Below are 22,990 nucleotides of genomic sequence, written 5' to 3' on the forward strand. Positions count from 1 at the left end.
TTGCCCAGGCACAGTGAGTTTTTATGTTTTGTTTTTTAAATCTTTTTTAAACAATGGATTCCTTTCTTCCTGGAATATCTGGGGTTTAATGGTTTGAGAAAGAACTCTTGGGGAGGTTGTTATCTTTAAGACTGGGGATTGGCATAGCTATGAAAGTCATGTAAATTCCCTAGACAGTTTTCCCACCTATAAAATAAGGATAATGACTGCTGTGGTTTGGATCTACAGTGTCTCTGAAATGCCCATAAGTCCCAGCCTGTAGTGCTATTGGGAACGGGCAGAGCCTAAAGGAAGCAGGTCCCAGAGGCCTGCTGCTGGAGGGATGGTAGGGCCAGCCCCTTCCCCGTCTTTCTTTGCTTCCCATCCACCCTGAAGTTAGAATGACCCTCCTCTAGCTCTCACCACGGTGTGCTGTGCTACACTGGCCCAAAGCGAGAGCTAAAACCTCTGAAACCATGAGCAATGATACCCTTCTTCCTTAGGAGTGGATTGTGTCAGGCGTTTGCTCTAGCAACAGAAAGCACGGTTAACACAATGCTACCTTACAAGAGACGAAACAGCTGATGGGAGAGGAATATGCATACAGTAGGCCTGCAGCAAACAAATTTGTGTTCGAATTTCATCTTTTTAAGTCCCTTTAAAGACCAGGTTCAGGGGCTGGAGAGATGGCTTAATGGTTAAGAGCACTGGCTGCCCTTCCAGAGGACCAGGGTTCAATTCCCAGCACTCACAACTGTCTATAATTCTAGTTCCAGGGGATCCAACACCCTCTTCTGGCCTAACCAAGAGGTACACATACATGCAGGCAGAACCCCCCTCCCCCACTACACACACAGACCAGGTTCAGTAGAGACTTTTACCTCTGAGAGCCAGGGGACAGGCTTGTTCCACTTCAAGTAGCTACTGTTCCTATTCCTACTTTGGGCAATTTCTTGGTCCTATCAGAAAAACAAAGAATGAGCTTGGTGAAAATATTGTTAAGAAATTGAAGACAGGACAGGATTCTGGGCTCCTTGAAGCTGCCCTGTGGGGAAGGAAAGGGTCATGGGACATAGTTCCTGCTTCAAGGAAGCTTGTCAGCTTAAGGGACACTGTCTCATTCATTATTTATACCACATCCCTGAGGAGAGTATCTCAGGGTTGTTATCATGCACTCCTGTTTCTGTTCACTTCCCTGAATTTTTCAATCATGAAAAAAAAAAAATGGACTCTGGACTCCATTGAGGCAGAAGCTGTGACTTCTTATTCCTCCAACCCCTACCCCCAAGTTCTATCCAGACTTGTCACTGGTCTCAACAAATGGGAGCCCCTTAAAGACACTCCAGGCCCTCCCTACCACATGGGTTCACAGGGTTACGTTGGTTTCATCCAGCTTTAGGGATCCATTTCTGCTCTATGCTCAGTGGTTGCAGGGGTTGGGGGTGGGAACAGGGTCCAAATTGAAATGGGCCTCAGTTTCTCTAATCTACCTCCTGAGCAACACTCTAGGGAAATGCTTCACGACAAACTACACCCCAGCTGTCTGCAGGGAAGGGCGTGTGTCTGCTTTACCACCTCTGGCTTTTAGTACCACGCTTTTGGTACTGTCTTCAGGGGCAGTCCTGTCTCCAGGATATGCTGGTTGATATGCAGGAATGCTGTGTGTGTCTGTGTGTGCATCTGTGTGTGTGCAGGTGGGGATGAAATCTAAGGACTCATACAAGCTAGGCAAAACCTCTACCTCTAAGCCATACACACCCCTAGTTTAGGATATATTGTCTGAGACAGATGCCACATGCCTGGAACAGCTCAGACTTGGATAGTGTGGACAATGGTGCAAAAACCTAAACAACCAGGTCCACTGGGGCTTTGAGGAAGGCAAGATAGATAGATATCTGAACTCAGCTAGAACTTCAAGGTTAGACCGGGGTTCCACCAGCTGTCTCCGCTCTGCATCTACCACAGAGAAGATTTCCCTTAAAGCCATGGGGCAACTGAGGGCAATTGATGGCCCTGGATGATCCAGCAGCGAGGAGGATGGAGCATAGACTGGACCTGGCACATACCTTGAGGCTCAGACGCTGGGGACGATAGAACTGGAGATTCGGATCAACAGCTGGGATGTTCCTGTTGGCTAGGGCCTTAGCCAGTTCTCGCCAGCTGCCATACCCTGTGAAAGGGAAGAAGAGAACAAGGCCAACTTAATTAGGAGACCGTAAACCTGTAAGCTTAGAGAGGCAGAGATAAGAGAAGTGAGTGGCTTCTCTTCTCTTCACCCTACCTCACAAGGTAGGTATGAAATGGACAAGGCAGGTGATGGGAAAGACCTGTGCCTTCTCTAAGTCCGAGAAGGAACTCTGCCAGGTGAACTGGGTTGTCACCACTGTGGCGTCCCACTACAACATGATTCTTACCTAGTTGCTCATGGTGGGTGATTTCTCAAACGCCCAGTCAAGAAACAGTGGCAAAGGCCATTTCCAGGGCAGCAACAGAGGATTATGGGAGGTGGGGATAAAAGGGGAAGGGTGCTTCTCTTTGATCATTAGGATTGCTAGATAGAACCAGAACTGGATGAGGCAGGAGAAAGGGGGCCTAGGATTTTGTATTTGTTCCACAAATTTAGTTCTGCACTGATCTGGGGCTATTTGTGACACACTCGTGCCTGCCCTGGAAGTGGTTAGTTTGTACACATCTGGGGAGGCTGAAAGGCCCATGGTGGGAAGGAGGGAACGGGAAAGTGTTGATGTGCAAGCAAGCATTCCCACACAAAAAGAGAGACAAGGTAAGGGTGGGAAGAGTTCCTGGAGCCCAGTGGTCAGTCTGTAATTCACTAGATGCCAATGCCTTCTGGACTATAGAGAGAATGATTGGTCAGGGGTGTTGGGCGTAAAGTAAGTGAACTTACAACACTGCATGCCATGAATCAGAATCATGAACCATCAAACTGGGTTTTAAGATCACTCCATTCAGCCGGGTGGTGGTGGCGCACGCCTTTAGTCCCAGCACTTGGGAGGCAGAGGCAGAGGCAGGCGGATTTCTGAGTTCGAGGCCAGCCTGGTCCACAGAGTGAGTTCCAGGACAGCCAGGGCTACACAGAGAAACCCTGTCTCAAAAAAAAAAAAAACCAAAAAACCCAAAAAATCACTCCATCCTCACTCCAGGTAAGAAAAAACAGGAGCATGGCTACTGAAATAACCAATCTGGGGGACATAGAACAAACAGTAACAAGGGTACGGTGGGAACATGAGCATCTAGGGTCACGGAACAAACAGTAACAAGGGTACAGTTAGAACCTGAGCGAGCAGGGGCCTCTCCATGGGCTGCTTTATTAAGATGTCCTGCTTTATTAAGATGTCCTTGAGGGGCTGGGTTACATCTCAGCTCTGGAGTTCATGCCTAGCACAACATAAGCTCTGCTCAAAAAGAGTCAGACTGAAACACCAGTGAAGGGGGCCAGGGAATCGCATAAAAGGAGTTTAACAGTCATCCACCCTTGGGAATGAACAGTTGGCAGAAGGTGCAAGTGTCACGTCATGGGATCCCTCTGTGAGCACCAATACAGCTAACTAAAAAAATCCAGAGAATAGACAGCTAAGTGTGATGGCAGATGCCTATAACACACCAAAAATCTCAGGGAACAAAGGCAGGGTTGCTGAATCCAAGGCCAGCCTGGGCTACATAGCAAGACCATGTCTCTGAAAAACAAATAACCACAGAGTACAGCCAGTAGCAGGGACCACATAGAAGGCAGACATCACATTGTACAGGACTGCTATGTGCTGATGCTCGGAGGGGTGGGCACAGAGTCACAGACTGGAGCTTGATGGGGGAGTACGGCTGCTTTGCTTTTCTTGTGGTCACAGTGTGTGTTTAGAAAGCATCTCAGAGGCATGGTGTCATCTGAGCCTTTTCAGATGCTGGAGTTAGGTCAGGTGCGATCATTCTTGTCTTACAGATGTGGAAAAAGGAGCTTGGAGTTCTCAGCCAAGGATCTATTTGTCTTCCAAGATTACAGAAGATAGCCCTCACAAGCCAATGTCTGCCATCATTCATGCTTTCTCCGGCAGCTACTCTTCAGCAGAACTTTGAGGAGTCCTGGAGCCAGAGGCCTCAGCTATGGATACAGGCCGTGGGTTACTACACAGATATCCAGTCACACTTAAGTTATAGGAACTTCTGGCAACCAAGGATGCATGCACAGACACATAATAAACAAAAACACAAACCTTAACACACACACACACACAACCAGTGAGCGTCTGTCTCTCTCTGTCTCTGTCTCTCTCTCTGTCTCTCTCTGTCTCTCTTTGTCTCTCTCTGTCTCTCTCTCTGTCTCTGTCTCTCTCTCTCTCTCTGTGTGTGTGTGTGTGTGTGTCTGTGTGTCTGTGTGTGTAGGTAGTATGCACGTATGCAGACCAGAAGGCATCAGGTGTCCTCCCCAATTACTCCATACCTATCTGAGGCTAGGTCTCTCCATGAACCTGAGGTTCATGCTTTCTCAACAAGAGTAAAAGCCAGCAAGTCTTAGCAATCCTCCTGTCTCATCCCCTGCACATGTGTAAGATGCCCATCTTATTACATGGGCGCTGGGATCTGAACTCTGGTTCTTACTTCTGCACAGCAATCGCTCTAAATTGCTGAGCCTCTTTCCAGCCTCCACTCCCACTCCACCTGATAGGAGAATCCTGACAGGCTAATTTAGCTAGAATGCTCTAGAAAGGGTTTCTCTGTATAGCCCGGGCTGTCCTGGAACTCACTCTGTAGACCAGGCTGGCCTCGAACTCAGAAATCCACCTGCCTCTGCCTCTCAAGAGCTAGGACTAAAGGTGTGCGCCACCACTGCCCTGCTAGTGAAGAACTTTCAACTGACCAGTTCTATTCCTCTTCATCTGAAGGCTCTCTCTGTGGCCAAAGATGGTTCCACTGAGAAAAAGACAAGAAACTCAGTGAAGTTAAATGGAGCCAGGCCCTCACCTACAGGTTACAGGTATGTCTACATGGTTCTCAGATATGAGACTTACATGGTCAACAGATTATAGTCTTCAGGCTTCAGAGTGATGGGTCTAACTGTACACACACTTACAGTTGTAACACCTTGAGCTTGTTACAGTTGGAACACCTAGTCACAGTGTCTCCTTAACCTTACTTTCTTCATGGGGATAGTGGGAACAGAAACATCTGCTCCATCCACCAGGCCTGTTGTGAACAGTGAATTATCTGGGTCTGACTCATAAAGTGCTTGATACTCGCCTCTTCCTCCTAACAGTTTCAGAGTTGGGGCTTTGGATTTGAGAGTCCGAAGATAAGAATTCCAACTTCTTTAGAACTGTGGAAACTGCACAGAGCTAGGAGCTCTCTGACTCTGTTCTATGCTTACTGACCAGAGAGTAAGCAGATAGGGCAGTGGGGACTTGGTAGTGGCATAGCAATAGCTAGGTCCTCTTTGCTCCATGGATTCTGTGGTCCTCTATCACCTCCCCGTGGCCCTGCCGGTGTTCACTAAGTACAAGCTCTGTGCCAAGCACTGGGCATGGGCACTGTGTTTGGATCCTCTTCTCTGTCTCTGCATCGATTCTGCTAATGGCTACCTAGCCACTGCTTGCCCCCTGGGAGCAACTGGAGCTAAAGAATGTGCTGATTGAATGACTGACACTTGTCACTTGTCCCCTGTTAAGTGATTCCTCCTGCTTCTGGCCGGGCCTCTCCTTCCAGAGTACCAGCTGCCAGGGCCTGGTCCTCCTACAGCAGGTGTCACATTTATGCCAGGAGACAGACACCGGAGTTTCAGGTGTCAGACAAAGCACCACCATGGGCCTCACGCTCTGCCCTCACAGAGCTGGGCTATCAAGTTAACCATCGGCCAGAGCTTTGCCAACACCCTCCTGGGGGCGATACAGACTTCAAAGGCCTGAAGATGATCATCTTGTCTCTCTGCGACACTATAGAACACATATATCCCTCCGTATCATTTTTCAAAAACTCTTAGCATTATGTTAACTCCATTGCCTCCTCTCACCCTTTCCCTCAGAAATAAGAAAACACAAAGCAACTAGAACGGAATGACAATCAGTCCAAGGTGACACAGTGAAAAGAGAATCCACAGGAAGCATCCCGTGCACGGAACAATGGTCTTCAGCATCACTCACTGGGCTGCAGGCAGGAGCTGCCACTATTTCCCTTGACCCTCCATAGGATACACTGCCACTACAGCATGTGGACGGCGGGGCCACTGATGGGAGAGTGGGAAGAGGCTGCTGAAGCCGCCACTGATACTCCAGATCCCACAGTGGGACTAAAGGCTTGAGCTCCGACTCCACCCCAGGTGCTGAAAACACTCAGAAGCATTTCCAACTTAACAGTTAAGGGCTGGACGTGGAGTTAAGTGAATACAAAGTGCTTGCCAGCTCAGTGTGGAGCCCTTGCTAGGTGTTTTAATTATCCCCAGCACAATTAAAATAAATACGTATGTTTAAAAGCAACAACTTAGGAAGTACAAAGTTGATACTAAAGTTCCATGTCAGTATAAACTCCCAAAGCCCGTTAATAAAGACGGCAAGGCCCACCCTCTTCCCAGTACACCACCCAAGAATGTGTTCAAGCCTCTGCCAGTGCCCAACCTGACTTCTTACAAGCTCTGTGTTAATGTGTATTGCTTTTAATCCTAAGTAACTATGAGAATGATACTAATAGCAACCAACATTACTGAGCGCTTATGTGTAAAGCACCCTGCTAGGAGGTATGGTTTTGTTTTTTTGTTTTTTTGTTTTTTTTGAAACAGGGTCTCTATGTAGCTGTGATGGCCTGGAGCTTGCTAAATAGATATATAGATAAGGCCAGCCGCCAACTCATAAAGATTTACCTGCCTCTGCTTCCCAGGTGCTGGGATTGAAGGTGTACCCACTCCATACTTAAAGTTGTATTTCACCATGTAAAGGCAGATAATGTGAGCACACGTGCACATACATGACTTCATGCAGACAACAAGGGAGCCCAGTGGAGGCCTACAGAACCTGTTCTAGTCCTGTGATCACCGAGAGCGTCAGCCCTGACTCATCTCTCCACTCCACAGTCTATTTTCTTGGTCATGTGGAAACAGATTTTTACCTGACTATAGAAAGAACTGGATGTAGGCAACCCAACACAGTGGATGATTCAAGTTTATCCCCAGTTAAAGGCTAAACAGTAGAACATGAGGGTTATTTCTCCTCTCCACCTCCCATCCCACTCCTATTCCCCCCAAACCTGCCAACTCTAGGGATCAACACGGAGACTGAAGGCAACCCAATACCATTACCAGGAAAGGTGGAGCCGGGGAACTATGCCAAAGGGGGTGGATGCACAGGGGTACGATGGTGGACACAGACATCTTTACAGTATTGTTACCCACCTTGGGGCTGTTCTCTAGAAGAAAGGATTTTTACCTTCTCTGATCTACAGAGGTGACTTTTGAGAGGGAAGGGAATGGTTGTCCCAGGACTGTGAAAAATGTGTGAACAGCCTAGAGCTTATTCCACCTCCTTAACAAGACACCACAGACCTAAGGTCCAAGATGAATGATGATTTCAAAGAGAAGCCCCGGAGTTTGTCTAGAAATTCACTCTCCAGAGCCTAAAAATGCAAAGAGAAAAGATGGCGCTGAGGAGGTAGAATCCTTGTCCCAGTAGAAGACAAGAGACTGACAAGGAGACAAGAGGCCATGACAAGAGGCCACAATACTTGGCATGGATTTACAAGAGCCACAAACCAGACCTGAGTCACAGGATGAAAGGTTCTGTCTCTGGGAAGAACTTGAGGAGAAAGTCTGAGGAGCTGGTGGCTTTGGCAGGACAAAGCAACTGTGGCTTGAAGCCAGCAGGGCCTAGATCAGAAAATGGAAGCAGCATGTCACAGATAGGCAAAGATGAAGTGGAGGACCTGTCACCTGGGAGACGGTCTTCAGGGCGTGCCTAAGGCTGTGATGGCAGAGAGTGTGATGAATGTTTCCTAGTTACTGATGCCCCAGGGAACTTGATGCAATAAAAATTACTATTACTATAATCATAACAATGAACATGTATAAGTTAACACACACACACACACACACACATATATATACACACACACACGCATATATACATGTCTATTTGTACAGAGGTTTGCTATATTTATATTAACTTAAATGCAGATTACTATTTTCTTTTTTAAAAAATTAGTTGTAATTTCTAATAAATAAACACATAAGCCATATAAGCAATCCTCTTTTGTAGTGTTTAATAATCTATGTGATGGGGCTAGAGGGATGGCTCAGTGGTTCAGAGCACTGCCTGCTGTGTTAGAGGACACAGGTTCAGTTCCCAGCACCTGGCTCACAACCATCTGTAACTCCAGGGGGTCTGAATTTGATACCGTTTTTAGATTTTCTTTGACAAGTTCATACACACACATACACACACACGGGGGACGGGGGGGGGGATATCTGTGCCCTCTCCTAGCCTCTGTGGGCACCAAGTACACACATGGTTCACAGACATATACACAGGCAAAACATTCATACACATATAATAAAAACAAATAGATCTCGGGCTGGAGAGATGGCTCAGCGGTTAAGAGCACTGACTGCTCTTCCAGAGGTCCTGAGTTCAAATCCCAGCAACCACATGGTGGCTCACAACCATCTGTAATGAGATTCGATGCCCTCTTCTGGTGTGTCTGAAGACAGCTACAGTGTACTCGTCAATAAAATAAATAAATAAATATTTAAAAAAAAAAAAAACAAATAGATCTCAATAAACAAACAAATACATACATGCAACCTGACACTAGAGAGCACATAGCAAGTGAACTGCAGTTTTAGCAAGAATGGGCTAACATTGGCTTAGACTTCCCTCCTGGGTAAGAGAAAGATATGGGCCTAATAGAACCAGGCTTAATTGGCTGATAAACCCAGAAATATCTTTCAAAATACTGCTACAGTCTCTCAACAATCTCTTTCCCTGAATTTGATACCCTTTTTACATTTTCTTTGACAAGTTCATACACACACGGGGGGGGGGGGGGAAATATGTATAGCTCTTATTCTTTGATAGGGTCATATACTCACTGAATATTGGTCAGTTCCCTTTCACCTCCTGTTACCTTCTCATCATCCTCTCTCCCACCGAAAGCTCTCTCCCAACCTTATTTTCATATTTTTAAATACATACATACATATAAACATATATATGTATACATATGTGCATACATATTGCTATTCACCCTTTTAAAATTATGTGTTATACAATATTTTTTGTTTTAGGCCTTTTTTCCCTTATTACAGTCACACAACGCCACACCTAGCTTATGCGGTACTGAGAACTGAACCCAGGGCTTCACGCATGGTCGGCAAACCTTCTACTGACTGAGCTACACCCACAATCCAGTTTACTCCTGTGGGAAAATAAGGCTTATGGGGTTTGTTGTTGATTGGTTAGTTAGTTTTGTTTGTTTGATCTTCCCAAAAGTCACAGAGACAGTAAGTGACTGAGCTGAGATTTGAACCCAGGACAAAAGGCTGTGTTCTTAACTCTACTACTCCCCATTCAATGTCCTGAGTTTCACCTCCATCATTATTGCTAAGTAGCATTCATTCACCAGCCCATCCCTGTTCTCCTACTGTCTCCAAACTACCGCCTACTGATACCTCGTGCACACCCTCACGCACACACATAGCACATACATGTTACCCCACACACACTACATATGCGCACCAGCCAACACCTGTTCTCCTATCTCCAAATTACCTTCCACTGATACCATCCATGTGCATATGCACTCACATACACACATAAACACACACCACATGCACACAAACCATATGCTCACACATCACATACACATACCACATGTACACACACCATACACATGTACACACCACACACATACACACACACACCACACATGCATACCAGTCTATCCCTGTTCTTCTACCATCTCCATACTACCTTCTACTGATTACTACCCCTGTGCATACCCACATGTACAGACACACCCCACACACATGTATACATACACACACACACGACAGGACCATTTCCTTTCTCTTTCTGACTTAGTCACTAGTTAACTACCTTCTCTCTGTAAGAGCCAGAGAATGCAAAGGGGAGAGTGGAGCCCTAAATACACAACCCCATCCCCTACTGCTTCAACTAGCCAGAGAAACAGACAAGAGCATTCAGCACCTTCTCTTTCTCAACAGAAATAATTCTGTGTTTGTGTTCGTAACTGGCCCTGGGGATCAGATCATTGTGACTGCCCAGCCTCTCAGGAGGAGGGAATGTCTGCAGAGAGTAGAAAGGTGGGGTCCTAAGGTTTCCCTGGCTCTTGCTCATGAACAGATAAACACAGGTAAGGCTCTCAGGAGCTCCCCTCCCTGACAGGCCTCCAAGCCTGCTCACAGCCAGGCCCAGGGGCCTGAAATGCAGTTAGCTGTACTCTCAGTCTCCTGCCAGGCTAGCACCTGAGCCGCTGGGATGGTTGTGGCTGCAGGCAAGCTGAGGCTTGCAGCCTGCGACTTGGGAACTGCACCTCCTGCCCTCACGAGTGCTACCCAAAAGGCCCAAACGAGGGCATCTGAGACAGTGCCAGGGATGCACCTGCCCTACAGCCGCTGTAGGGTTTCCTGCTTACACAAACATCCAGAAAGAAGGTCAAGCCAAGGGAGCAGATGAGGAGAGAAGACAGAAGCTCAACGTCCTTTCTACTTGATGCTGCTGCTGCCGCCCTGGGAATACGGGTTCTGCTTGTATGTAGCTGAACTCAGTAAGTTTCCATTCCCTAAGCATGGGTGACGATCAGCACAGACTCCAGAAGGTAGGGCCCAACCAGGGTCACCTCAAGAATATCACCATTATCACTGTCATCACTGCAAAAACCTAAACAACCATAACATTTCAGGGTCCATTTACAAGTCACTGCTATGACAGTTACAGCCCCATGCAAGGGGAATGTGAACTTAAGACCCTCTAGGAAGCCTAGAGCTGAGAGCCCAGGACTACACTTTAATCCTCAAGAACACCTAGGCAAGAGCCACTTAGGGTCTTTCCAGACCCTCTGGTGGGGCTTGCTTTTCTGAACCCACTAGGTCTGTCTTCCTGTGAAATGGGACAAAGAGACTCTTCAAGGAAACCATAGGACCATCCTTTACCTCCCTGGGGGCGTCTTTCAAATAGGGAGTTCAGAGCTCCAGTATTAAGGCATTTGTCTAACATGCAGAATAAATAGCTAAGAATAATCAACCAGAAGACTGAGAAAAATGAGCAAATGGCCACGCGATCATCAGGCATTGCTTGAGCACCAGGTGTACACTGAGTGCATCCCCTCCGAACAGCTTGGGTGGGGAGAAGAGTACAGACACTTAGCTCTTTCTCTTCCATGGTTAATGAAACTTGGAGATGGCCTGGTCCTCATACTTGCGTCTACACGCAGGGCAAGTGCAAGCCAGTTCTGCTGGATGCGAACAGGCAGACACAGCAAGCTGGGCTCACTGGCTGCTGATGACATGATGTTGCTCAAGGATTTTCTATTTTTCAAAGACTCAGAAATGTCAGGCAAGACCGTGAGCAAATTCTCTGTGATGAGGAAACTTGTCTTTGCCGGGCGGTGGTGGCACACGCCTTTAATCCCAGCCCTTGGGAGGCAGAGGCAGGCGGATTTCTGAGTTCGAGGTCAGCCTGGTCTACAGAGTGAGTTCCAGGACAGCCAGAACTACACAGAGAAACCCTGTCTCGAAGAAAAAAAAACAAAAAAAAACAGGAAACTTGTCTTTACGGTCCAGGAGTCTAGGAGAAGCAACAATACAGATCACTGGCTGTGTATAACAGTCTGGAGGAGCTTCAGCAAGAATATCACTAGACCTCGGCTGAAGGTTTAATGTTGCCCACAGAGGCACTGGAGAGTGTAAGACAGAACCTTAGTGGTTACTCAAAAGCCTGGGATCAAGGGCTGGAGAGATGGCTCATCAGTTAAGGGCACTTCCTGCTCTTTCCGAGGACCCAGTTTGGTTTCCAGCACCCATCCTGGATGGCTCACAACCACCTTTAACCCCGGCTTCAGGAGATCTGATACCTCTAGCCTCCATAGGCACCTGTACTCACCACCACATCTATACTCAGGGATACACAGAATTTAAAAAATAAAAATAGGACTGGAGAGTTGGTTCAGTTGCTAAGAGCACTAGACGCTCTTGCCTCAGAGGACCTGGGTTCAGCTCCCAGTATCCAACACGGTACCTCACAACCATGTGCAATTCCAGGTCCAAGGGTTCTAATGCTCTGTTCTAGCCTCTGTGGCTACTGCACACACTTGGTACACAGACACGTATGCAGGCAAAACGCTCGTGCACATGAAATAAAAATAAGTCTTCTAAAAACAAATACAACCTTAAAGCCCTAGACTCTCCCTTTGGCCTCTTCCCAGGTAAAAAGCAGAAACAGAGGTTCTTTCTCTTGACGGAGAGAAGAGAGAGAAAATGGTTTCCATTGTTGGAAGACTTGCAGAGACAGAAGCATCATTGACGTGGGAGCCAGGATAAAAACAAATAAAACCTAACCACCATCATCTGAAGGTCCGGGAAGATATTATGAGGGAAACAGACGGGAGTGTGTCTGTGAAAAGCAAGTGAGAGTGTCAGCTAGTTGCTACAGAAAGAGGAGGGAAACTGGGCACAGTGGCATCCCGCATCACAACCACACACAGGAGGCGGAGACTGCATCTTAAGTAACTTTTTAAAAGACAAGCAAAGACAAGCAGGAAATTCTTAACAATTAACTGGGTTTTTTTTTGTTTGTTTTTTGTTTTTAAAAGGTTTTTATTTTATTTTTATGTAAGTACTCTGTTGCTGTCTTCAGACACCCCAAGAAGGCATCAGATCCCATTATGGGTGGTTGTGAGCCACCATGTGATTGCTGGGATCTGAACTCATGACCTTCATGAAGAGCAGTCAGTGTTCTCAACCGCTGAGCCATCTCACCACCCCAACAATTAACTGTTAATGACAAGAGCCTGGACTTCAGGGATGGTTACAGTAAAATGCCAACACAGACCTAGGAGGGGTCTAGTCAGAGACTTCTCTCCCACGCATTACCTCACTCCACCTACTAATGGGTTGGCACGTGCTTCACACACAGACACCCATCATAGCTACAAATGGACATCTGCCCGGGCTTGTCTCTGCTACAGGCTTTTGACACACAGTGTCTCATGTCACCTCCACAGCAATCACTCTACATTAACAAAATTTCCCATTAACTGAAGTCCTCGAGTCATCCACACAACGGCACAGAGAAACTGCTTACTCTTCAAAAAGCTCTCCTAAGAAGCATCTTATACAGGCCCTTCTGTCTGTGGTACAGAAAGGCAATAGAATCCAAGGGAAACAAAGAGAAGAATCCTCAAAGCCAAGGACATTTTCTTGGGCTCTACAGGGCTTTGGTTTGGACCAACAACCAGGAGCCTTAGTCTCCCCGGCCCATTACACTTGATATCTGCTTTTACCCACACACACGTTTGCAGTATTGGGGATCCAACTTAGGGCCTGAGCGAGCCAGGAAAGGGATAGATCTACCATCGAGCCACCAAACATACTCTTCTAAGCAGCCTGAGCCTCTTTCCTGCATCTGGCTGGAGAACAATCTGATGTGGGAGCCTGCCAGCTGCTAGACCTGCACGCTCTGAGGAAAGTGACTTGCCAAAACCAGATGAGGTTGCTGTAAGCTGCTCCTGGGAAGGAGAGAGAACGGGACAGGAGGACACACAAGACAGTAAAAGACTATTGGGGTCAGGTGTGGTGGCACACCCCTTTAATCCCAGCACTTGGAAGACAAAGGCCACCTGGTCAAGCCAACCAGGGCCACAGGGAGGTTACTGTCAAGTTAGACTTGTCCCTCTTCCTTCCCACAAAAGGCCATTTAAGTGAAACTTGAGGAGTTTGTATGCACTAAGCGCAAAGGACTAGACCATCAGGGTCAGGTCCTTGTCCCAGAGTCACCGCCGCATATTCTTGATTCATTTTATGTTCATCCAAATGCCATGAGCCTTTTCCAATTTGTTGTCAGGGGCATGGGGACCTAAAGGTAAGTTCACTGAATGTCTAATCTTCAAGGGGAGCCAGTGTGAAGGACCAGGCTGAAGTCAGTCTTTGATTCTTGGCCCAAGGCAGAGTATGTCATCACAGCGCTTAGCTGCACCTGAGCCCATTAGGGAAAGTCTGAAAATTAGTCCTTGCAAGCGAAACTGTCTCTCTTTCTCATTATTAGACTCCTGCTGCCTTGGGCAAGCATTGAAGCATGTGAATGATAAAGAGTGGGAGGTGTGAAGAGTGGAAGAGTTACTTCTTACTTGGTGTTCCCTCACAGTTCTGGGCTAGGGCCTGGATGAGGTGACAGGCACTGACCCTAACATTCTGAGACTGACAACCAGCTGCAGGCTGACACAGCACCCTGAGGACACTTGTTGTGGCAGAGTTGTCAAAGTCACAACCCGAGGGTCCCTGCGTGGTCACTCTTTCCTTTTTTTCCCCTTCTTCTCTCTTACCCCATGCCTCACCTCTATTACCTCACGATCCAGCTCCGATGGGCCTGACGCTCACTCTGTAGACCAGGCTGGCCTCAGCTCACAGAGATCCAGCTGCCTCTGCCTCCAAAGGCACTAATCTAGCCTTCTTTCTCCTCTCTAAATGTAACTTTGAGATGTGTATATGTGTTGAAAATACATATAACACAGACTAATCTTGATTATCAACTTGGTAGGTCTGAGAGGCACCTAGGAGTTTGGTTGAGAACCTCTAGTGAGTCTCTAAGGTGTTCCCCGCGATGACTGGCATGAAGTCTCCGACCTAATAACTGTTAAATTCTGAATAGACTCTTGGAAGTAGCAGAACTGTGGAAGGTAGAGCCTGCGTGAAAGTTGTTCTCAGTGAGCATGTCTCTTTCTAACAGCAGTATCTTGCTGGGGGCATGTTCTATGCTTCTCTGTATTTCTCTTCATGATCTGAGCAGCCCCACATGGCCCCTCATCATGGTACACTGAACTCTCTGAAACCATGAGTGAAGTACAGCACAACCCCCCACCCCCCATCAAGTTATTTCTGCCAGGCAGCTTAATAGAGAGCAAAGCAAAGTCCAACAGAATAAGTAACAAAATTTATCTCTTCTTTGGGGGATGGGCGGATGAAGGGGTTGAAACAGGGTTTCTCTGTGCAGCCCTGTCTGTCCTGGAACTCAGTCTGTAGACCAGGCTGATCTTAAACTCAAGAAATCTTCCCTCTGCCTCCTGAGTGCTGGGAATAAAGGCATGTACCACTAACTACTACTGAGCTAAATTTGTCATGTTTTAAATTTGCAAGTGGGGCTGGAAAGATGGCTCACCCATTAAATTCTAGGCTCACAATCCAAAATACAAGTCTGCAAGTACTCTTCTGTGAGCTACACTGAACTCTTCCATCTCTTCCACTGATACAGCAGCCTGCTCCCTTTGGTCTTTGGCACCTGCTAGATTTTTTTCCCCAGTTCAGTAGTGTGCCTTTCTGGAAACAGAAAGATATCAGAACAGTCCAAACTTTTTTTGTTTTTGGTTCTTCAAGACGGGTTTTTTTTCTGAGTAGCTCTGGGTGTCCTGGAACTCACTCTAAACCAGGCTGGTCTTGAACTCACAGAGATCTGCCTGCCTCTTCCATTTGCGTACTGTGATCAAAGGCATGCACCACCATGGCCTGGCTATGACCCTTCAATTGTTTTTAAGTGTACAGTTCAGTGGCAGTAAGCAAAAGGACACTGCTGTACACATCCTCCCTACAATGTTTTCATCGTTCCGAAATGTCTACATGAAGCAGCTTCTATTTCTTTTGCTCCCACTCCCCTGGGAACCACTAGGCTCCTTTCTCTGTGAATTCTGGTATCAATAAATTTAATCATACAATATTTATTCTTATATATTTAGCTAATTTCATAATTATAACATTATTTCATAGTTCAATCATATTGCACCATCCATATGTCAAAATTTCCTTCCTTTACTTTAAAGCTGAGCAATATTCCATTGTAGATGAATACACACACACACACACACACACACACACACACACACACAATTTTCTTATCTATTCATCCATCATGGAAAGTTGAGTTGTTTCTACCACTAGGATATTGGGGCAGGGGAGAGGTAGGAGGAGACGCTGATAGGGGTACATGCATCTCTTTGAGACTCCGATCTCAAATTTTCCAGAAAGGCACACTACTGAGCTGGAAAAAAAATCTAGCAGGTACTGAAGACCAAAGGGACCAGGCTGCTATATCAGTGGAAGAGATATGGAAGAGTTTCACTGAGGATGCAGAAAATCTAGGGAGACCTGGCTTGGAAGAAGAGTGGTATATTGGTATGATCAGATTAAACCACTCCCAGTCCATAACAAGAAAAGAAGCAGAAGTCATGAGAGGCCTAAAGAGGCATTTCCCAGGAATACAAATGTTCTAGTACATTAAATAGCAATTTCAAAACATCTTGGCTTCCAAGAGTGCTTAGAACTTTCTGGCCCCTTACAATCTGCAGCTCAGGTAGGTGTAGGGACTATTGGTTGTCTATCCTCTATAAAGCAGTATTTGCCAGGCGGTGGTGGCGCACGCCTTTAATCCCAGCACTTGGGAGGCAGAGGCAGGTGGATTTCTGAGTTCGAGGCCAGCCTGGTCTACAGAGTGAGTTCCAGGACAGCCAGGGCTACACAGAGAAACCCTATCTTGAAAAACAAAACAAAACAAAAAAACAAAACAAAACAAAAAAAAGCAGGTATTTCAGAGTAACCATTCGGAACCTTTTTAGTCCAATTTGACATTGTGGCTACATGGAGTGATAGTGGAATGGCACAGTGAACATGGTGTAGACCAGCATATTAGTGTGTGTGTGTGTGTGTGTGTGTGTGTCACTAGGTGTGTATGAATGCAGAGAGTGTGTGCTGTGTGTGTGTGTGTCTGTGTATGAGGATATGAATGTGTGCATGTATGTGAGAGTGTATGTATCTGAGAGTGTGTATATGTGTGAGTGTGTGTATGAGTATGTGAGTGTGTATGTGTGTATGTTATATATGTTGTGAATGTGTGTATGTGTGAGAGTATGTATGTGTGTATGAGTATGTATAGTATGTATGGTAGTGTGTGAGAGTGTGCATGAGTATGTGTGTTTGAGTCTGTGTGTATATGTGTGAGTGTGTATATGGTATGAGTGTGTGTGAGTGTGTATGAGTGTAAGTATGTGTATAATGGGGTCAGTCTGGTCTGGAACTTGTAATCTTCTTGTCACAGACTCCTGAGTGCTAAGAATACAGGTATGTGCCACGTGCCTGGTTCTGGATACTGTGTACTCCTGTAGTAAGACATATATCATGCCAGATGCACACTGGTAGCGTGTGGTACAACCAGTGAAAACTCAGCAACTAAACACAGACTGGAAAACTAGTCCTCCGATGTGGTTTGATCTGGCTAGAACCACAGGCCTATCTGCCTCAACTTAAGCCACAGGTAACTTTGGGAGATGGTTATGGAGAACTCAGGAGTTGAAGAAGGGGTGAATTTCTGGCAGCCAGGACTACAGACCCTGCTTTTGTTTTATTTGTTGTTGTTGTTTCTATTTTTATTGCTTCTCTCTCTCTCTCTCTCTCTCTCTCTCTCTCTCTCTCTCTTTCTTTCTTTAAGATAAAGTGAGGAAAGACCACAAAAATCAATAAAATAGGGAATCACACCACCAGGCCTCAGAAAGGTCAAGAAACCAGGCAGTTACTAAAATCTTTAATATCTCAACACCCCTGATGTCTGCTTAGGATTCAAATCCCCAGTCCTACCTGTGGGAACCTTGTAACTCCATTCAAATATCAGCGTGTTGGGGGCGAAGGGATTAGGGATAGGGGTGGGGGTCTTCCCTGTGAAAACCCTTTATTGATTTGATCTTTAAAGAATGAGATTTTTTTTCTGAGACTCATTCTATTTTTAAGGCTAATCAGAGGTATCAAAGACACAAATACTACACTATCTAGAGACTTTATAGACTATCTGGAAGATGGTAGAGTTGATTATTTAGACTACTTTCCCTGGATTATACAGAGATGGTGTTCTAAATGTATTTCTTGAAAAGATAAGGAAAGACAGTCATTGGTTAGACTTCCTAACCAATGGGCATCATGGCTCTTGCCTATAATCCCAACAGAAGAGACTGAGTGAGACAGAACTTCAAATTCAAACACAGTCTGAAGCATGTGGTGTGCACTCAGTAGGCAAAACTCTGTGAGTGTGAGGCCAGTCTGGTCTACATATTCCAGGACAGCCAGAGCTACATACAGAGACTTTGTCCCAAATAAACAAACAAAAAACCCAGCTTGTTGCAGTCTAGGGAAACTGCGAGACCATTGCTACAAGCTCAAATACCATCTCCACTAGAAAGCTAAAGGCTAGAAGCCTAAGGTGTTGTTATCTGAGACACAAAACAAGTTCAGAGAAAGACCCATGACAAAGATCAAAGGCTCTGTTCTGGCACAGAGCACATCCTTCAAATGCTGACAAGTGAGGCCATCTAGTTTGTGAATCTGGTGGCAAATCCCCAGTATTGCCAGGTCTGTCTAGCCTGGAGTCCGAGAACACAAGCCTTCTTGTGGAAAAAAGGTCATGGTCAACAGAGGCAGCTTGGAGAACGCATTTCCCTGAGACTCTGAGAATCTGCTAGTGACAGGCTGGATCAGTCCTAAATCTGACCCTGCTAACCACATGAAGACTGCTCTGAGGTCTTTAGAAGCAAGGCTGGGCATGACCTGTGGCTGCAGTCTGCAAGGCTGAGAGACAACGTTAGACTTTACTGGCACGTCATTTATTATCCTCCTACATAATTTCCAAAACCATAACTTATGTGCACAGAAGCACGCTAAGTACTTCTTTGACATGTTAATCTCCTAACATTTCACCTAGAAAGAAAAAAAGATCCTTTCTTTGGGTTAAAAAGCAATTTTTAAAATAAATGAATACAGGTTGATATATAGCTATGACAAAGCACTTACCTAGGATACATAAAGCCCTACATTCCATCACGAGAATCACAAAAAGGCAGTATTTATTTTGTATGTATGTGTGCTGCTACCAATGAAATTTAAGGCCTCATATATGCAAAACAAGAACTTTATCAACTGAGCTATACTGCCAGTCCTGAAGAATATATATATGTGTGTGTGTGTGTATACATATATGTGTATACATATAAAATTACTATTATTATTATTATTATTATATGTATGCTTATTTTATTTTGTGTGTTGTGTATGGATGCAGCTTTCTGCTGTCAATTTTCTTCTTCCATCATATAGGTCCTGGGGATGAACCTCAAGTCACTAGGCTTAGCAGTAAGCACCCTTACCCACAGAATTACTCAATGAATCGCCCTAGAATCTTTTTAAATCAGTAAGATAAACAACTGCAAGTATGGTTGAGAAAGGGATTTAGACTCAAAAAGAGCTAAGAAGGAAAACAGACACTTCAGCAGTGTTCTCTACCTTCACTGTAAGTATCTGTCCCTTGGGGGCGGGGGATGACCTGAGCTGGATCCCCACAGTAGAAGAAGAAAACTGATCCCCACAAATTGTCCTCTGACCTACACACACACACACACACACACACAGCATAAACACAATATAAACAAATAAATAAATGTAATTTTCTAAAACTTGAAGAATCAATCCCTTGAGCTGTAGTTTTTTGGCTTTTTTTTATACTTTGGCTCAGATGCCATTGATTACAATTCTATAAAGTTACCTCTGCTGCTCTGCTCTGACCTTCACAAAGTCAATGAGACCTGGACTCTAGAAAGCTGATTAAACTACTGAGTTTTATATTCTCTACAGACAAGAAATTACTAGCTCTAGCCAGGTTTAGTGGCTCACACCTTTAATCCTAGTACTCAGAAAGTAGAGGCAGGTGGATTTCTGTGAGTTCCAGGCCAGCCTGGTTTACAGAGTGAGTTCCAGAACAGCCAGGACTACACAGAGAAACCCTGTCTCAAAAACAAAAAGCAGATAATGATGACAAATGATACTAATAATAATAACCAAACATACACATGAACACACAGATAAAGCTCACTCCTGTGGCTTTAAAGAACAGTGAGAATTTTTCTAAGTCAACTGGTTGTGTGTGTGTGTATAAAATTTGATATGATATACAACATTTGATATGCTACAAACCATATTTTCTGAACCCTAATCAAGGTTTATGATCTAAACAAATGCTAGCAAGGATTCAGGGAATAGGTAATTCTGGAATATTCCTGATGGGATACGAGCTAAAGCAGCCACTACAAAAACCACTTACGGAAAGAAATGTCCAAAGTTAACACCAGAACTGTCCATACAGGTGTCTGAGCACTTCAGAGACTGAAGCAGGAGGATTCCAGTGAGTTTGAAGCCAACCTTGACTACTTAATGAGATACTGTTTCTAAATAAATAGATAATACCATATGATCCAGCCATATTACTCTTTGGTAGTATTAATCCAGAAGGAATCCAAGCCAGCTCAAAAGAGGTATCTGTACATCCGTGTTCACTGTATAATTAGTCATAATAGTTAAGATACGTAATCAGTTTAGTTGCCCATTAACAGATGAGCAGACAGATAAACAGACAGACAGACAATTATGTGGTCATACAATTGAGTTTCATTGAACCACAAAGAATACTATTATGTAATTTTCAGGAAAATGGATAGACCTGGAGATCTCACATTAAATAAGGTAAAATAGATAAACACTGTATATTTTCTCATATGTTTAATGTATATGTCTATATGTGTGTGTGTATGTGTGTATGTATGTATGTTCTTGCCATGTGACATTATAGTAAAAGGGGACTGTATAAGAGGGAGGGAGGGGTCTAATGGCCAGGGATGAAAACAAAGGGTCATGTGGAGCATGAATATAAACAGAGTACAAAGCATACTTGAAAAGGCTCTAATGATATCCATTTTGTACACTAACTAAATAATAATTATGAGATGTGTTCTTACTACATCAATGCAATGTTAGAAACCCAGACCAAAGAGTCACATTGTTTGGTAGTCAATTATTGCTTTCAGCAATCCCAGCACACAAGTGGGTTATTAAATCAGGGAGACTCCTGCAGGTTTGGCCTTGTCTCAAATAAATAGATAGGCAAATGAATAAACCAACCAAACAAACAAACAAATGTCACTTTCAAAAGGTCTCTGCCATCCTAGCCTCACGCTGTTGCTAAATTCCCTCAGATGACTCTTGGCGCTGACCTCTATACACCTCTGACCCATCTGTAGCTGTGTCAATAAGGATGTTGACTGAAAAAGCACAAATAGCTCATTTAAAGTCTCTCTACTCCATGTCCAGTCCCCACAACTCACTGGTTTCTCCATCCCTTTCCTTTCTCTGAGCCAGGCGTGGCTTCAGGCACTACACTCAGACGGAAGAGTCAGGAGCATCGGGCCATTATGGAACACCCAGCAAGGAGTGGGAAAGTGAGTAACCAGGTACACCAGAAGGCACTTTCAGAGTGAACCTCCCAGGGTTGCCTATCCCAAGCACTGCAGGAAGCTGCCGGAAAGGCTGGGCTCTGTTCTGCCTGGCCCTGAGCGACCCCGGGCATTCGTCTGGAAGGCAGTGTCTGACTGGTTTAACGAACCTCTGGTGCCAGGTCTAGTGGAACCAAAGAGAAAACCAAGGGCATCTGAGTAAGTAGATGAGCTGGCAAAACTGATCCAAAATGGGTCAGACTGCCCTAGTTCTCTATCTCAAAAAGGGCGAAGAAGAAAAATGTGCTCAGGTGAAGGCACTAACGACGACATTGTGGGAAAGATGAAAGGCAAGAGGGAGACTTTTCCTCCTGAGCCAGGTACCACTCTTCCCCTATATTGCCTGCTGGATCTCATCCACTCTCATTTTACCTGATATTTACATGGGCTCTGGAACTTTCTCCTACTTGGGGTACTTGTAAAGACAATTAAGGTGGAGAGTTTGGACCTTTCGGTTTTTTTTTCCTTCTTGAACATAAACTTTGATATTTAACGATCTCTGATTGCTGCCTGTATCCTAGTAATACATAAAGCTCTTGGGAAGCGATTAACTGTTTAGCCTTCCCGGGTCTTAGGGGGATATCTTTTCCATGTTTCAAAGAGTCTGTTGTAGGCGATTTGTTGGGTAAGATGCAAATTTATCCCCTTGGGCTGGTTGGAGCACTGAGCTAGGTTTCCCCAGAGTTCACCACCGTACGAAAACAGATACAGCTTTCACACAGAGACTACAGCCTGTTACCTATTTTGAGTTGGCTTCTTGGACCAGTGTATTAGAGTTCTGACGGTGGCAGAGAATAGCTCAGAGTGGAGATAAAGCTTTTAAAAGAAGCTTAAAGAAAGGTACATTCAGCCAACAGTCTGCCAAACACCGTGTGGGGCATAGCTGCTTTGTCTGGTGGTCAAGCGTGGTATAACAAATCAAGCTAAGAGTCAGAGAGTTCTGGACTGAGTCCCTGCCCACTACTTTTTAGCTAAGTGCCTTTTGCCAAGTCGGTTATCATTTCCTCTTCCAACTGCAGCAATCAGGGGCTTGAAAAAATTCAATATGTGCTCAATGTATCTGAGGCTAGGCAGCTCCATTTGGTACTCAGACTATGGCTTACTGATTTCCCACGCTCTGCCAGGCATTGTTCATTCATTCATTCATTCATTCATTCATTCATTCATTCATTCCCAGCACGAAGCAGGAAGGTACTACTTTCTCGATAAGACTGAGGTTTAAACAATTTACAGGCTGTGTTCCAGACCTCACAAATGTCTGGACTGAGATCCAAACTACTGTGTGGTTTCAAAGTCCACGGGCTGTTCAGTTAATCCTCAGCACTACCCGGAGAAGCTGGTCTTATGGTGCCTCATTTATGGAGGACAGAGCTACGGAAACAGTGCCCAGGCTGCAGGAAGTCACAGCTCAAGTCCCTGTATGGTATTTCCACGGCCA

At 45.3% G+C, this 22,990-nt stretch overlaps 1 protein-coding gene across 1 annotated transcript in view; it reads right to left on the reverse strand.

Annotated features, from left to right (window-relative positions):
- The window catches only part of B4galnt3 (beta-1,4-N-acetyl-galactosaminyltransferase 3), a 94,191-nt gene that overhangs the window by 26,221 nt on the left and 44,980 nt on the right, over positions 1-22,990 (reverse strand). The window contains exons 2-3 of the mRNA XM_028761129.1: positions 2,046-2,149; positions 861-938 (exon numbers count right to left, since the gene is read on the reverse strand). Coding sequence (XP_028616962.1) covers positions 861-938; positions 2,046-2,149 — 182 coding nt within the window. The remainder of the gene's footprint in view (positions 1-860; positions 939-2,045; positions 2,150-22,990) is intronic.

This window comes from Grammomys surdaster, unplaced genomic scaffold (assembly GCF_004785775.1).
Source record: "Grammomys surdaster isolate TR1022 unplaced genomic scaffold, NIH_TR_1.0 126660, whole genome shotgun sequence".
In the NCBI taxonomy this organism is placed as follows: domain Eukaryota; kingdom Metazoa; phylum Chordata; class Mammalia; order Rodentia; family Muridae; genus Grammomys; species Grammomys surdaster.